Source organism: Vulpes vulpes, chromosome 9 (genome assembly GCF_048418805.1).
Source record: "Vulpes vulpes isolate BD-2025 chromosome 9, VulVul3, whole genome shotgun sequence".
In the NCBI taxonomy this organism is placed as follows: domain Eukaryota; kingdom Metazoa; phylum Chordata; class Mammalia; order Carnivora; family Canidae; genus Vulpes; species Vulpes vulpes.
The window spans coordinates 97,092,182-97,105,581 of NC_132788.1; the positions used below are offsets into that span (position 1 = coordinate 97,092,182).

General features: G+C 54.4%; 2 protein-coding genes and 1 pseudogene across 2 annotated transcripts in view; all 3 read left to right on the forward strand.

Annotated features, from left to right (window-relative positions):
• The window catches only part of SUGP1 (SURP and G-patch domain containing 1), a 32,483-nt gene extending 30,462 nt beyond the window's left edge, over positions 1-2,021 (forward strand). The window contains exons 11-14 of the mRNA XM_025989446.2: positions 75-181; positions 1,211-1,356; positions 1,439-1,568; positions 1,824-2,021. Coding sequence (XP_025845231.1) covers positions 75-181; positions 1,211-1,356; positions 1,439-1,568; positions 1,824-1,850 — 410 coding nt within the window. The 3' untranslated portion in view covers positions 1,851-2,021. The remainder of the gene's footprint in view (positions 1-74; positions 182-1,210; positions 1,357-1,438; positions 1,569-1,823) is intronic.
• LOC112913329 (U6 spliceosomal RNA) lies at positions 664-763 on the forward strand (annotated as a pseudogene).
• A 3,280-nt stretch (positions 2,022-5,301) lies between the features above and the next one.
• On the forward strand, positions 5,302-12,390 carry TM6SF2 (transmembrane 6 superfamily member 2). The gene is made up of 10 exons (XM_025989455.2): positions 5,302-5,502; positions 7,120-7,223; positions 7,654-7,751; positions 7,820-7,923; positions 8,314-8,396; positions 8,786-8,910; positions 9,441-9,542; positions 9,859-9,951; positions 10,641-10,760; positions 11,642-12,390. Exons 1-10 carry the CDS (start codon positions 5,408-5,410, stop codon positions 11,846-11,848), a joined length of 1,131 nt encoding a protein of 376 aa, XP_025845240.1. The 5' UTR covers positions 5,302-5,407; the 3' UTR covers positions 11,849-12,390.
• The last annotated feature ends 1,010 nt before the right edge of the window (positions 12,391-13,400 follow it).

The window sequence follows — 13,400 nt, forward strand, 5'->3', positions numbered from 1 at the left end:
CACCCTGCCAGGATTTATATCTGTGTTGGGGGGCCACCCTCTTCCTCTCTCACTTTTCCTGCTTCTCTGGGCAGAGTGGGCCGAGCAGCTGACAAAGATGGGCCGTGGCAAGCACTTTATTGGAGATTTCCTGCCACCAGATGAGCTGGAGAAGTTCATGGAAACCTTCAAGGCCCTGAAGGTGAGCTGGGAGGGTCTCCAGGCACCAACCCCTGCTGTGGGCTGTCCAGCAGGCAGCCACTCAAGTGGCCCAGCTCCTCCTGTTAGCCTCACGAGGCAGGCGCCTGAGGCAGCCTCAAGGCCCCCCTCGTTCACAGGAGAAGCTGGGCCCTCTTGCCCAGGAGGCATCTGTTGATGATAGACACCGTCTGTGGAGGGATTTAGTAAAAAGCAGCTCAGCTGCCGCTTTAGAAACAGTTCCCAAGCCTTCAAGGAAATTCTGCTTTCAGTGGAGCCAATTACGTGCAGTTTATAGGCAAAGCGTTCCTCAGGCAGAAGCCCCCATGGACTGGGTTCTCCAGAAGAAGAACTTCACATTCCTCCCATGCTGTCATCATGCTTCTGAGGAGAGACAGCTGACGGGGCATATCCCATGTTATCTTTTGGGGGATTTTTATAAAACTGCTTTTGCACCATGTAACCTCATCAACAAGGCAGTCACCTGTGCTTCAGCAGCACATGTACTAAAATGGAAACGATACAGAGATTAGCATGGCCCCTATACAAAGATGACATGCAAATACAGGAAGCGTTCCATATTTTTGAAGACCACGGGTGGGGGACATTTGTCATAAACAGTAACCCCCCCCCCCCAAAAAAAAAAAAAAAAAAACAAGGTGGTCACCTTATTGACCACATCTTCTCAGCATTCTGTGCAACGAATTGCCCTCGGAATGTAGGGCTTTTCTTTGTTGATGAACCATTAATCTTTTCCCGTGGTGGGTAAGGCCTGTGTGACTTGTCACTTTGCCCTCTTTTACTTTGCCCCAGGCAGCTTGGTACAAAGTCTGGCCCTGGGGACCCTGAAAAGGAACATCTTGGTCTTTTGTCAAGGAATCTGACTTGGTACAGAGGATGCAGTTGGGCATGTGGTCCCAGCAGTCAGTGAGGCCATTGGTGGTGGGCGGAGCAGAGGCTAGTGTTCAGGCCAGTGCCAGGACCTGGGACAGTTGCAGCCCCAGTAGATGACAGCGACCTCTTTGCCCTGCAGGAGGGCCGAGAGCCTGACTACTCAGAGTACAAGGAGTTCAAGCTGACGGTGGAGAACATCGGCTACCAGATGCTGATGAAAATGGGCTGGAAGGAGGGCGATGGGCTGGGTTCAGAGGGCCAGGGCATCAAGAACCCAGTCAACAAGTGAGTGTATGCACCCTCTGCAAATCCTCCTGCTGGCATCAGGCTGGCCCCCTACTCACTTGGTCCTGTCACCCCCCTGCAGAGGCACCACCACAGTAGATGGAGCAGGCTTTGGCATCGACCGGCCAGCTGAGCTCTCCAAGGAGGATGATGAGTATGAGGCCTTCCGCAAGAGGATGATGCTGGCCTACCGCTTCCGGCCCAACCCCCTGGTGCGTGTGTCCCCAGCCCCCACCACAGCTCCTGGTGAAGCTGTCCAGAATCTCAACAGGGGAGTGGCAGTGCTGGTAACAGAGCTGTCCCTCCTTCCCCAGTCCAGCTAGTCCAGGTCTCACTAGCAACTCTTCCACCTCCCTCCCCTCTGGAGAATGTGAGCTCAGCTTTCCCTGGCATGTTCTAATAGGCAGGAGGAACTGCTGTCTATGGCATTGACCCCCTTCCTGTGTTATCTTTTTTGCCTCCCACAGAACAACCCCAGACGGCCTTACTACTGAGTATTCTGGAAAAACCACAAATGTATTTTCCAAATGACTGACCATCCCTGGACTGTGGAATGTTCCGGCCTGCATTTCTGCCTGCCCTTCCCGTTGTCTCGAGTGTCGTGCCGTGTATTAAAGTTCCAGTGCTTGCCTACCATGGCAGCCTGGTTTTGCCATCACCAGAAACCCCTCTGTTTCCTTAGCAGCGGGGCTGGACTGGGCAGCTGGGGCTGGGATGCTGCTGGGAACATTCCCTAGTGCCTAAGAAATACAAGAGAACCACCTAGACCTTTTTCTGCCTATGGGGCCATCATCAGCCTAGGTTAGAGTTGGGAGGATCTACAGACCCTCTGAGAGGGGCTGGTGGCTGATCAGTTAAGACCTGGCTGCACCTGGACGAGGGGCATCAAGGATCTTCCAGTGTAGCACTGCTGCAGGAGTTAGGTTGGAAGGGGTCCCAGGACACTGCCCAGCTATCCTCAGATCTGCTGGGCAGGTGGACCTAGGGCACGCCTGTGCCAGTCACCTCACCAGCAGGTGGCGCTGACAGCCCCTCCCTGCAACTAGCCCTGGGTCCTGCCAGTGCTTGGACACATGAGGCCCTGGGGCTTGTGCCTCTGGGGGACAACTTTGTGGACAGATGAAGCATGCCAGGTGCTCCCTCCATTTCCAGATTCTATGCTTCACATTTGTGCCAAGACCACTTGGGGATCTCACTCAAGCTGCTGAGTGAGCAGTTTGGGTAGGATCCCAGGAATCCATAGAGTATGTGCCTAGTGGGTCCTGCTCAGCCCCTTTGGGCTCATGGGCTCTGAAGACTCCAGCTGGAATGGGGCTTCTGGGCCAGCCTGCATTCTCTTATTCAGTCATTCAGTAAACAGCACCAATTATGTGAACTGGATGGATAGGATCTGCTCCCTGGCAGCCAGTCTTTTTTGTGTACATGGCAGTGAAGCTGAAAACCGATAAAACCAAAGAGGAACTGGGTACTCTCTTAGAGGCAGGCTTGGGGTGGTGGGGGTGGGAGGGAGATGCATCCAGGACTGGGGGGTCTCAACAGCAAAGCCCAGCCTGGGATGACATATGCCACCCTGTCATCCCCTCCATGGACATTGTTCCCGGGGCAGAGCAAAGAGTGACATTCGCATGTGTGGAGGCTGCCCAGTGGTCCTGGGTCTTGAGCACAAGAGTAGCTCTGGGGGAAAAAAAGTAACTCTGGGCAGCCAGAAGCTCCACTGATGGTGACCCTAGGCCTTGGTCACAGGCACCTCGCCATCCAGGTCAAGGTCACCCTTCAATTGAATTAGTAACCTGGAGGCTCTCCAGATTCAGCCCATGGACTTGACTCCCAGGCAAGTGGAGAGTTGGAAGAGAATGGCACCCAAATTCAATGTGCATGTACAGGCATATCCTGAACACAGGTGCGAGGCCAGGTTGCTAGACAGAACTGGATCAGACACCCCTGGCCCTGCAGGGGTGGGCTAGGGTGGCAGGGCTTCCTGGAGGAAGGGATATTAGGATCTGCTTTAAGGGGTGAGGAAATACTAGAGGGTCCATCTTGCAGACAGAAAAGAGGCCTGGGGGTGTCGGCATCACTAGAATTGGGAAAAGTCAAGAAATGAGACTGGAGCCTCAGGTCAGCCCAGAGGAACCGGAACTTTAACCCTGTGGGCAATGGACAACTGGGAGGGAGGCTGTCAGGTTGGTGGCCAGAATATCATCTTGTCACCCAGGTTCAGAGATGGGACCCAGCTGGCACAAGGCCAAGGGATTGCATGGAAACAGGGTTAGGGTTAGAAGTCTCCCCACCAGCAGACTGGGGGCCCCCTCAAGGGCAGGTATTGAGTGGAGACCTGCTCACTGTTTCCTAATAACCACAAGTACCACATGGGCCAGAGTTCAAAGCTGGTTGGAGGGAGTGGCAAAGACTGCTGTCTCCTAATTTTTGTCCCGCCCTACTATGGTCCCCTCCCTGGTGCAGCCCCGCCTACCCTTTGCATTTTCCCCTGGACCCATTCCAGCCTCCTGTAGGCTGTTCTGAATCCTCCCTCAGCTCTCCCCTTTGAGCCCCCCAACCACACCCCGGCCCCCGGCCAGAGCCATTCTCCTGGGCAGAAACATATTCCAAACTCACCAAACTAGCAATCGACACCTAATCTAAACCCATCCTTAGGACTCCCTCCCTTTGACCCCACCCACTGAGCAGGGACGCTCCCCTGAGGTGCCCAGGCTATATGGGAGGAACACAGCACACAAGTCCTTCAAGGGACTACCCAACCCATGACCTTGGCTGCCTGCCTCCAGATGATCCCCAGAGTCAAAACTTTACACTGGGACACACGTTTAAACTTGTGTGGCCACTGTGAACATTCAAATCCAAGGGCCCTGAAGGAAACTCTGTGTCCAAGCAATGGAGGTTCATCCATCAGCGCGGAATGCCTCCAATGCCCACTTGATCCTAGAGGGAGGAATGTCTAGGGAATGTGGAATTAAAAAGGGACCCCTTGGGATCCCTGGGTGGCGCAGCGGTTTGGCGCCTGCCTTTGACCCAGGGCACGATCCTGGAGAACCGGGATCGAATCCCACATCCGGCTCCCGGTGCATGGAGCCTGCTGCTCCCTCTGCCTGTGTCTCTGCCTCTCTCTCTCTCTCTCTGTGACTACCATAAATAAAATAAAATAATTTTTTAAAAAAAGGGACCCCTTGGGATCCCTGGGTGGTGCAGCGGTTTGGCGCCTGCCTTTGGCCCAGGGCGCGATCCTGAGGACCCGGGATCGAATCCCACGTCGGGCTCCCGGTGCATGGAGCCTGCTTCTCCCTCTGCCTGTGTCTCTGGCTCTGTCTCTGCCTGTGTTTAGGGCTCTGTCTCTCCTTCTATCTCTCAAGAATAAATAAATAAAATCTTTAAAAAAAAAAAAAAAAAAAGGGACCCCTTTTGGGGACCTGGGTGGCTCACTGATTGAGTATCTGCCTTTGGCTCAGGTCGTGATCCTGGGGTCCTGGGATGGAGTCCTGCATCGGGCTCCCGGTGGGGAGCCTGCTTCTCTCTCTGCCTGTCTCTCTGCCTCTCTGCCCCATGAATAAATAAAATCTTAAAAATAAAACGGGACCCGTTCAGGGTCAAGGTAGGTACACGGGTCCTTAGGACAGAGAGAGCAGAAGTGCATAAGAAGGCCTGGAGAACAAATTCCCTTAGAACGAAGTTGCTAGCCCGGGCCTCCAGGTTGCAGTCCCGTGCCTCAAGAGCGGAAGCGTCCAGAGACAAGGTGTTCTAACCTTTACTAGAGAAACTGAGGCTGGGCAGCGGGGAAGGCTACTGAGAAGTGAGAGGAGAGGTGGGGGAAGGGACCGCTACAAGGGCGAGGGGCCTCAGGCTCCCCGGGACGCGCTGGCCTGTTAGGGAACAGCAGCCAGCCCTTGGCGCAGCGGGGGGCGACCTTTGCGCCGGGCGGGGCGGGGCGGGGCCGGCCAGGTCCCTGCTGACCCCCCCTCCACCTAGACGCGCGGCCGCGGAGTTGCGGAGCGCCCTGGAGGCCGCGCGGGGACCGAGCCTGGGTCCAGGCGCCGCCACCATGGACATCCCGCCGCTGGCCGGCAAGATCGCGGCTCTGTCGCTCGGCGCCCTCCCCTTGTCCTATGTGCTCAGCCACGTCTCGGCGCTCTCGCAGTGCGTGAGGGGAGGGGCCGGGGCGGCCTCGGGGGAGGGGGAACGGGGGACCGGGACGGCGGTGGCGGGAGGCGAGGATGCGCGAGCGGCGAGCCTGGCTCCCCGAGCCCTGAGTCCCTACGCGGCTCCTGCCGGGAGGGAGGGGGCTAGGCCAGAACTGTCCCCCACCATGCAACCTGAAGGCCCCTTTCCGCGGGCCTGGCAGCTCTGTGCTGATGGGGGGGAGGGGGGGCGGGGCGCTCCTAGGACATTTTGGGCTTGAAGGGAAAGGAGGTTGAGAAACAGAGCAGACCCCCCCACCCCCAGGGCAGAGTTTTGGAGGGTTTCTGGGATCTTTCCAGGGATGTGCCCAGCTCCAAAGTTACCAAAGGTCAAAGTATTGCCCCAGATAAGGTTCTGATTACCCAGCTCTTGACACAGGCACACTGGAGTTCTGTTCCACCACCCCTCCATCGCCTATCGCAGGCCTGAGACTTTCTTCTGTTAAAATTTGGCCCACCCTGTCTTTAGCCTCAGTGTCCCCTACATGCTGTGACCTCTCTTGTCTCCTAACCCCAGCCCTGTGGATCTTGTCACTAGGGTGCCGGGCATCTGCAAGCCCTCACACTCCCCAACCTAGCTCAACTCAAGACATGGGGTAGAGGGAGTCTTGACTGTGGGGTTGGCTCCTTGGGTACAAATTCCTGCCTCCATCCCCCTGGATCCTGGGTGAGCCAGATTGCTTCTGGGAGCCTGTGTTTCTTCAGTGTGTAATGAATATAATCCTAGACCTCATCCCATAGTTACAGTTAAGGATTACAAATTATGTGCATAGGCTTGTGTGGTCTCATCTGATTAGTATAATTGTCATTGTTGGTCAGATAGGGCCAGGATGGGGATCTTAGGTGTCAAAGGGGTCCGTGAAAAGGTAGGAGCTTGAAGAGAGTGTAGGGGAGTGTAGGACCTTGAAGAGCTTTCCCACTCTTCCCACTAGTGTTGGAGGCTTCCATCCTGGCTTCTATTTATTATCTATGCAACTGGTTGACCTGTCTTACCTGGTTGATCGGGACAGATCAGGGCAGGGGTTGGGTGGAGTTGATAGAAGCATTTGGACTTCAGCTGGGAGGAGTCAGGAGGTTCAGAAAGTGAGGTGTACAGTGCTGAGCACTAGAGACCTGACAGGTTTAGAAGCTGGGTCTGGCCACACAGTGGCTTTGTGGTGTTGAATGACTGGCAGCAAACCGGATCAAACATGTATCAGCAAGTGACGGGATGGATTGTGTAGTCAGAAAGAGTTAATTGATGCCCCCCTCTGTACTTGGCCTAAGTTTGGCAATGAGTCTTTCTAGGGAGTCAGGGAGGGCTTCCTAGAGGAGGAACCATGAAAGATCGGCCATAAAGGATAAGTAGGAGTTTGCCAAGTGGAAGAGATTTCTGGAAGGAGTTTCCAGGAGGGAGAAACAGCTCAGGTAACAGCCTAGTGAAGGGAAAGGGCAGTTTCAGGATAGGAGATTCCTGGGTGGAAAAATTTCAGTCTCAATATCTGGAGCATCCTGGAACCTGCTTTTGCCCTCACCAGGGTGGGGTGGGGCCTCAGCACTGGGCCTGGCCTCTCTGACTTGTTTTCCCTCTTTATAGCCCCCTGGGGCTGGCATTGATGAGTGCCCTGATCCTGGGTCTTCTTTTTGTGACTATCTACAACTTGTCCCCCGGCGAGATCTACTATGACCCACTCTATGCTGGTGAGTCAGTAGGAGAGAACTGTGTGAGCAGGGGCCTCCTCCATCCCCTTAAAGGGCTTCCATCAGACTGGAGAACTTCAAAGAGACTGGAGAAACCTCATTGGTTGGGGAACCTCAGAGGACCTCCCACTTCAGACCTGGGGCTCCTGAGAGCAGGACTGTATCTTTCCATCAGACTGGGAGCCCCTAAAAGACCATACTTCCTCATCACTTTGGGATTTCCTGAGGGCAGGGTCAGTGCCTTCTCAGCCTGAGGACTCCCAGAGGCAGGGACTGTGCCTCCTCAAGAGGCAGGGCTGTGGGTCATGTGACCTGTGGACTGGTGACTGGGAGCAGTTGAGCCTAGTTCCTTACCTGGACTCTGGGTCCCAGACACGCTGCCTCAGGACCCGCCCCTACCTGGGCCATGCCCCGCCCACTCTCCCCACAGTATTTGCTGTCTTCTCCTTCACCTCTGTGGTGGACCTCCTGATTGCTCTCCAGGAAGATGGCTACGTGGTGGGCTTCATGGACTTCTATATCAAGGAGGTATGTAGGGGGTCGCCAGGGATGCCTCCTGCCCTGCTGCCCAGCTGAGCCCTGACCTGCCCCTGCAGGGAGAGCCCTACTTGCGCACTGCACACGGAGTCTTCATCTGCTACTGGGATGGCACGGTTCACTACCTCCTCTACCTGGCCATGGCTGGTGCCATCCGCAGAAGGTTCGTGGGGGGATGGGTGAGTGGCACTTGGATCCTGGGAAGGAGATCAAGTCCTCAGGTGGGGTCCCAATCCTGGATGCAATCAGAAGTGTCTGTAGGGGAAAGGCCTCTCTAGGGCTCCAGCCAGGAGTGGTCAGGAGAAGTTTCCAGGGAATGTCACAGGAGTGAATGGTAGTCAGCTCTCTTGTCTTGTACACTCCTGTGCCTAGGCAGTCACTTCTGTCCTCAGACAGACGGTCTGTTCAGTCCCTCATTCATCTCCCTGTTGTCTCTTCTGTCCTGGACAAAACTGGGAGGGACCTAGAGTTGAGGAGCCCAGGGTAGACCCTTGCTAGGGCTCTGAGACTGGGGAACAGGCATCTACTGGTCACCCCACATCCCCTGCCCCAGGAAGAGATACCGGAACCTTGGACTATACTGGCTGGGATCTTTCATCATGACTATCCTCGTGTTCCTCCCAGGAAACATCCTTGGTAAGGACTTGGTTTTGAAGGATCCCATCTCCTCAGTCTGGGTCACTGTGCTACACCTAGAAGATTCATAAGTAGGTCTTGGGAGGTAGAGGGGAGAGGCAGCCCAGTATGTGGGGGGTGGCTGAGCAGGAGGGACACCCAGAGTGTATCAAAGGGGAGCAAAGAACAGCTGAAGCATAGAAGCCATATCCAGAAAGTAAATTGAAGCAGGCCGGGCTGAGGAACATGGACACCACCTTATGAGCACTGGGGAGCCAGAGGTGCCAGAGCTTGAATAGATTGCATTTGTGAATTACTACTTCCAGCCAGGGGGTCTGGTGTGACTCATGGGTCACACCAGGCCTGAGTGATCCTCACTGAGTGATACTCCCTCTCTCCTACCATGATAGGTAAATACAGCTCAGAGGTCAGCCCCACCTTATTCCTTGCCATCCCCTATGTGCTAGTCCCATGCTGGGCTGGCATGAGGATCTTCAACCAGTCCCGGGCACCAACCTGCTGTAACCCCACTATGGTAAGTGCCAACATGCCTGAGTGGCCCTCATTAGAGTTACTTCTGATCGGAAACATTGGCTCTTTGGGGGCGCCTGGGTGGCTCAGTCGGTTAAGTGTCTCCTTCGGCTCAGGTCATGATCCCAGGGTCCCTGCTCTGGCTCCCTGCTCAGCTGGGAGCCTGCTTCTCCCTCTGCCTCTGCTTGCTGCTCCCTCTGCTTGTGTTCTCTCCCTGTCAAATAAATAAATAAAATATTTAAAGTGGGGGGTAGGGGCACCGGGTCATGCAGTGGTTGAGCTTCTGCCTTTGGCTCAGGTCGTGATCCTGGGGTCTGGGGATCGAATCCCACATTGGGCTCTCTGAGGGCAGTCTGCTTCTCCCTCTGCCTCTCTCTCTCTGTGTACCTCATGAATAAATAAAATATTAAAAAAACAAAAGAAACATTGCCTCTTTGGAAGCATCTCCTTGGCCATTAGGAAAGAAGGGATGAAGCCTTATTGAGTGCCTGCTGGATACCAGACTTCTCACACTGTCTGTCTCCTATGGGGCAGGTACAGGAGGAACAAAGAAAGGGCATCCTGAGACGTCCAGTTGACCTGGCCCTTGTCATATACCTCACCCTCACTGGACTCTTCACCTTCTTCCGGGGCCTGGTGAGTCTGCAGTTGTCAACCGATCTTTCTTCTGCCTCCAGCCCACTCTTCTGTCCCCGTCAACCGTGTTCCTTTAGCCAATGCAAAAAGGCCACTGCTTGCCTTTCTCATCAACCAGGGAAGTTCTTCATCAAGTCTCATCTGAGTGTTCCATGACAAAGCCCCATTCTCTGTACCCTTCCCAGCCAAAGAGAGAGAACCAAGGCTAACGGAGGCCAGAGCAAGGGGTATGGGACTTGCTTGGGAGGGTAGAAAAGGCTTCTTGTGGGAAAAATGGCTTCTTGAGGTAGGTTGTTGGTTTGTCTCTCTGCTCCAGGTGGTGCTTGACTGCCCCACAGATGCCTGCTTTGTCTACATCTATCAGTACGAGCCATACCTACGGGACCCCGTGGCCTATCCGAAGGTGCAGGTGAGAGGACAGATGGGAAGAGAGAGCATATGGTCCTGCCATGGATAGAGGTCTAGCAAGTCCTCTTTGAAGCAGGTACCGGAAACACAAGTCAGTTTGTTGTCCTATCAAAAATTCATTTTGGAAGACAGATATGGTCTTCAAGTATGGCTGGATCTAGGAGCTAAGGCTACCTGTGTCTCTGGGCTCTGTTTTCTTTGCATGGACTCCACTCCCAAGTAGTCACTTTGTGGGATTGCAGAGATAGTCTTGGGCAGCTCCAGGCTGCCATCTGCCCTACTTAGCCACCCCAGAGGAATGTGAGCTTTTATATATCCAGAGCTTAAGCATAAATCTCAGGCAGGCTCTGATTGGCCCACATGCCATCATCACTGAATAATATGCCCATCTTGTCACTGATCATTATGGCCGGGGGGGGGGGGGGGGGGGACGACTGGAGTGTTCCAGTTGGCCAGGCCAGGGTCACCTGCCACTTCTGGAATAATGTGGGTGGGTTCAGTGTGTGTATGTATGTATGTGGTGGAGCTCAGGGGGCTGGATACGCAAGGGAAATAGAGGAGCCATGTACACAGGGTTGAGATGTGCAGAGAGCCTGAGGTCTGAGGTTGGTCAGATCCTCCCTGGGGCTTCCACCTCAGGGGTGTCAGAAAGGCAGCTGCTGCTCATTCTATTGGCTGTGTGTCCTTCAGATGCTGGTGTACATGTTCTACGTTCTGCCCTTCTATGGCCTGGCTGCCTATGCCCTCATCTTCCCTGGCTGTTCTTGGCTGCCTGACTGGGCCTTGGTGTTTGCTGGAGCTGTTGGCCAGGTGTGGTGTGGGGCGGGGAAGGTGTGGTTGGGTCTGTAGGGAAGAAATTTTCTGCCTGCCCATCAAATGCTTTTGTGCTCTCCCTGAACAGAGTGATGCTGAGCCTCTGAGAGGCCCCAGCCCCAGCTTGGTACCCTAGGGTTCCCTAGTTACGAGGAGAAAGTACCTGACCCAAACACTCCCAACCCCATGGGGTCATAACTAGAGAGAGGAAAGGATAGGGGCTGAGAGCAATTCCAGAAGGGGAACGTTTCCTAGAAGAGTGGGCATAGGAGCTGGGCTTTGGTGTATGGATATGAGTTCTCTAGGCAAGGAAGAGCATTTCAGAAATGGGAACAGCATAAAGACATAGAGGGGGATAGTGGTTTAGTAGAACCACAACACAGAGGCAGAGGCAAGAGAATTTGACAGCTAGATACTGAAGGCTTTGAACTCTGAGCTGGGGGAGCCATGGAATGTGTTTGAGCTGTGGAAGGCCCAGTCAGAGCTGGGGGGCCTGTTTCAGGATTCCTGATGGAAAGTTATGAAGCCTGAGGCACGAGCAGTGGAGACCAGGAAGACATCTCTGGGGTAAAATCAACAGGATTTGTGTCAAAGGCAGCTGCTTGGGGTAGGGAGGAGGAGCTGGACCCAGATCAGAGATGGAAAACAGGGTCCAACAGTGTGAAGATGGTAATGGTTAGACAGCTGGGGAGAGGTTCATAGACAGACAGGAAATGTGGACCCAGAGATATTTAGAGGCAGACAGATGAACTAGAGAGGGGAGACATGTCAGCAGCCAGTGAGAGGGACAGGGACCCCCTGGGCTCCCTAAGGTGGGATGTTGCTGGGACTTGTTCTCTCCTGGCTCCTGACATACATCTTCCTTGTGTGGCCACTAGGCACAGTTCTCACACATGGGTGCCTCCATGCATCTTCGCACGCCCTTCACCTACCGCGTGCCTGATGACGCCTGGGCCAGCTTCTTCGGGTACAACCTGCTGTATGCGCTGGGTCCCCATCTGCTGGCCTTCCGCTGCCTGTGGTGGCCTGCCTTCTTCTTGCGCCCACCCCCTGGTCCTCTGGCACACCACAAGAAGGAGCATTGACAGGGCTGGAGACGACCCAGGACTCGGTTTCCATACCTAGCCAGCCCTGCTGTGGGAAGGGTGGGCTGGGTCTCTTAGAGATAGGAAGTACATCTCCAGGTGTCTTTGGTTCTGGCTATGATGGTATCAGGCCAATGAGCTGGATGGGAGACCCAGGGGACACATGTGCCCTTGAGGGCTAGACATGTTCAACTGTCATGGTACCCCAATCCCACACAGACTGTTCTACTCCAGAATTTACCCATCATACCCCCATGCATCCTTTTAGTAAAAAAACCTTTTGATGCCCAAATATTGCTGCTGCCTGAGTGTTTCAGGATTCAGAGGTGAAGGACTTGCTTCACCCCATGAGGGCCTACCCATCACTGCCAGCATGACCACCAGGAGCCAGAGGTGCTGGACAGCAGAAGTCGGCCTCTGGCTGGTGTGCACAGCTCCATCTTCCAGATGGGGAAAACGGAGGCTCAGAGAGGTCCAAAGACCAGCCTGAGGTCAGTCAGGAGAGAAACACCCAAAATCTGACAATAAATTATAATAACAAATGGTGTGGCACAGTTATTAAGCACCTACCATATACCATTACCAAGGGCTAACCTCAAGCGTTATAATGCTGGATCTCACCCCATATTCCTGATGGGGAAACTGAGCTCGTAGGCTGCAAATGTCCTGATCAGAGGTCATGGCTCCTGGATGCATCTGAGCTAAAGGACTGAGCCCTGGCCTAGCCCATCCAATCGTGGACCCTATAACCTTGACTCTGCTGTATGATTGGCTCATATTTTGGGGAAACTGGGGCTGAGGAGGCAGCCAAGGGGTTGGGGGGAAAGGCTCATTTTTTTTTTTCCTGATTTGATTTTTGAACTTGGGTAAAGGGCCAGGTTCGGGGTGACTCAGGCCCAGAGTGGGTCAGAGGCTTGATCAGGCTCCCCTGCTCGCCACCCCTACCAACATTTTTTAGGAACCCATTGTATGTCTAACCATTGGATCTTCACCAAAGAACCAGTACTTGGGGTGCCTGGGTGGCTCAGTCGGTTAAGCATCTGCCTTCAGCTCAGATCATGATCTCAGTGTCCTGGGATGGAGCTCCGCATCAGGCTTCCTGCCCAGCAGGGAGTCTGGTTCTCCCTCTGTCTGCACATGCTCGCTCTGTGTGTGTGTGTGTGTGTGTGTGTCTGTCTGTCTGTCTAGTTCAGATAAATAAAACCTGAAAAACAAAAAACGAAAAAACAGCACTCCATTTCCTGGAGGTGGAAACTGAGGCTCAAAGATACCAAGTCCCTCTTCCAAGGTCCTACATAGGTAAAAGGCAGAGTCAGATTTGGACCTGTTGCTGCATGTTCCCTCTGCAGAGTGTGTGACTGTTGTGGGCCCCCACCCCGCAGAGTGAGCCCCTCTTGGGTGCCAGGGCCCAAGACACCTGGATGGCCACCAAGTGACAAATGGGAAAACTGAGGCCTGCAGGCCACGCCCCTTTCCCAGGTTACTCAGCCCCCCACCCCCCACCCCCGGCTCACCTTGGGCATCCTAGATGGAAGACTCCGTCAGGCCCCCT

Coding starts and splice junctions, on each gene's coding strand:
- TM6SF2 (XM_025989455.2), top strand. CDS start 5,408: ATGGACATCCCGCCGCTGGCCGGCAAGATCGCGGCTCTGTCGCTCGGC. Junction 7,224..7,653: donor CTATGACCCACTCTATGCTG/GTGAGTCAGTAG, acceptor CTCTCCCCACAG/TATTTGCTGTCTTCTCCTTC. Junction 8,397..8,785: donor CCTCCCAGGAAACATCCTTG/GTAAGGACTTGG, acceptor CTACCATGATAG/GTAAATACAGCTCAGAGGTC.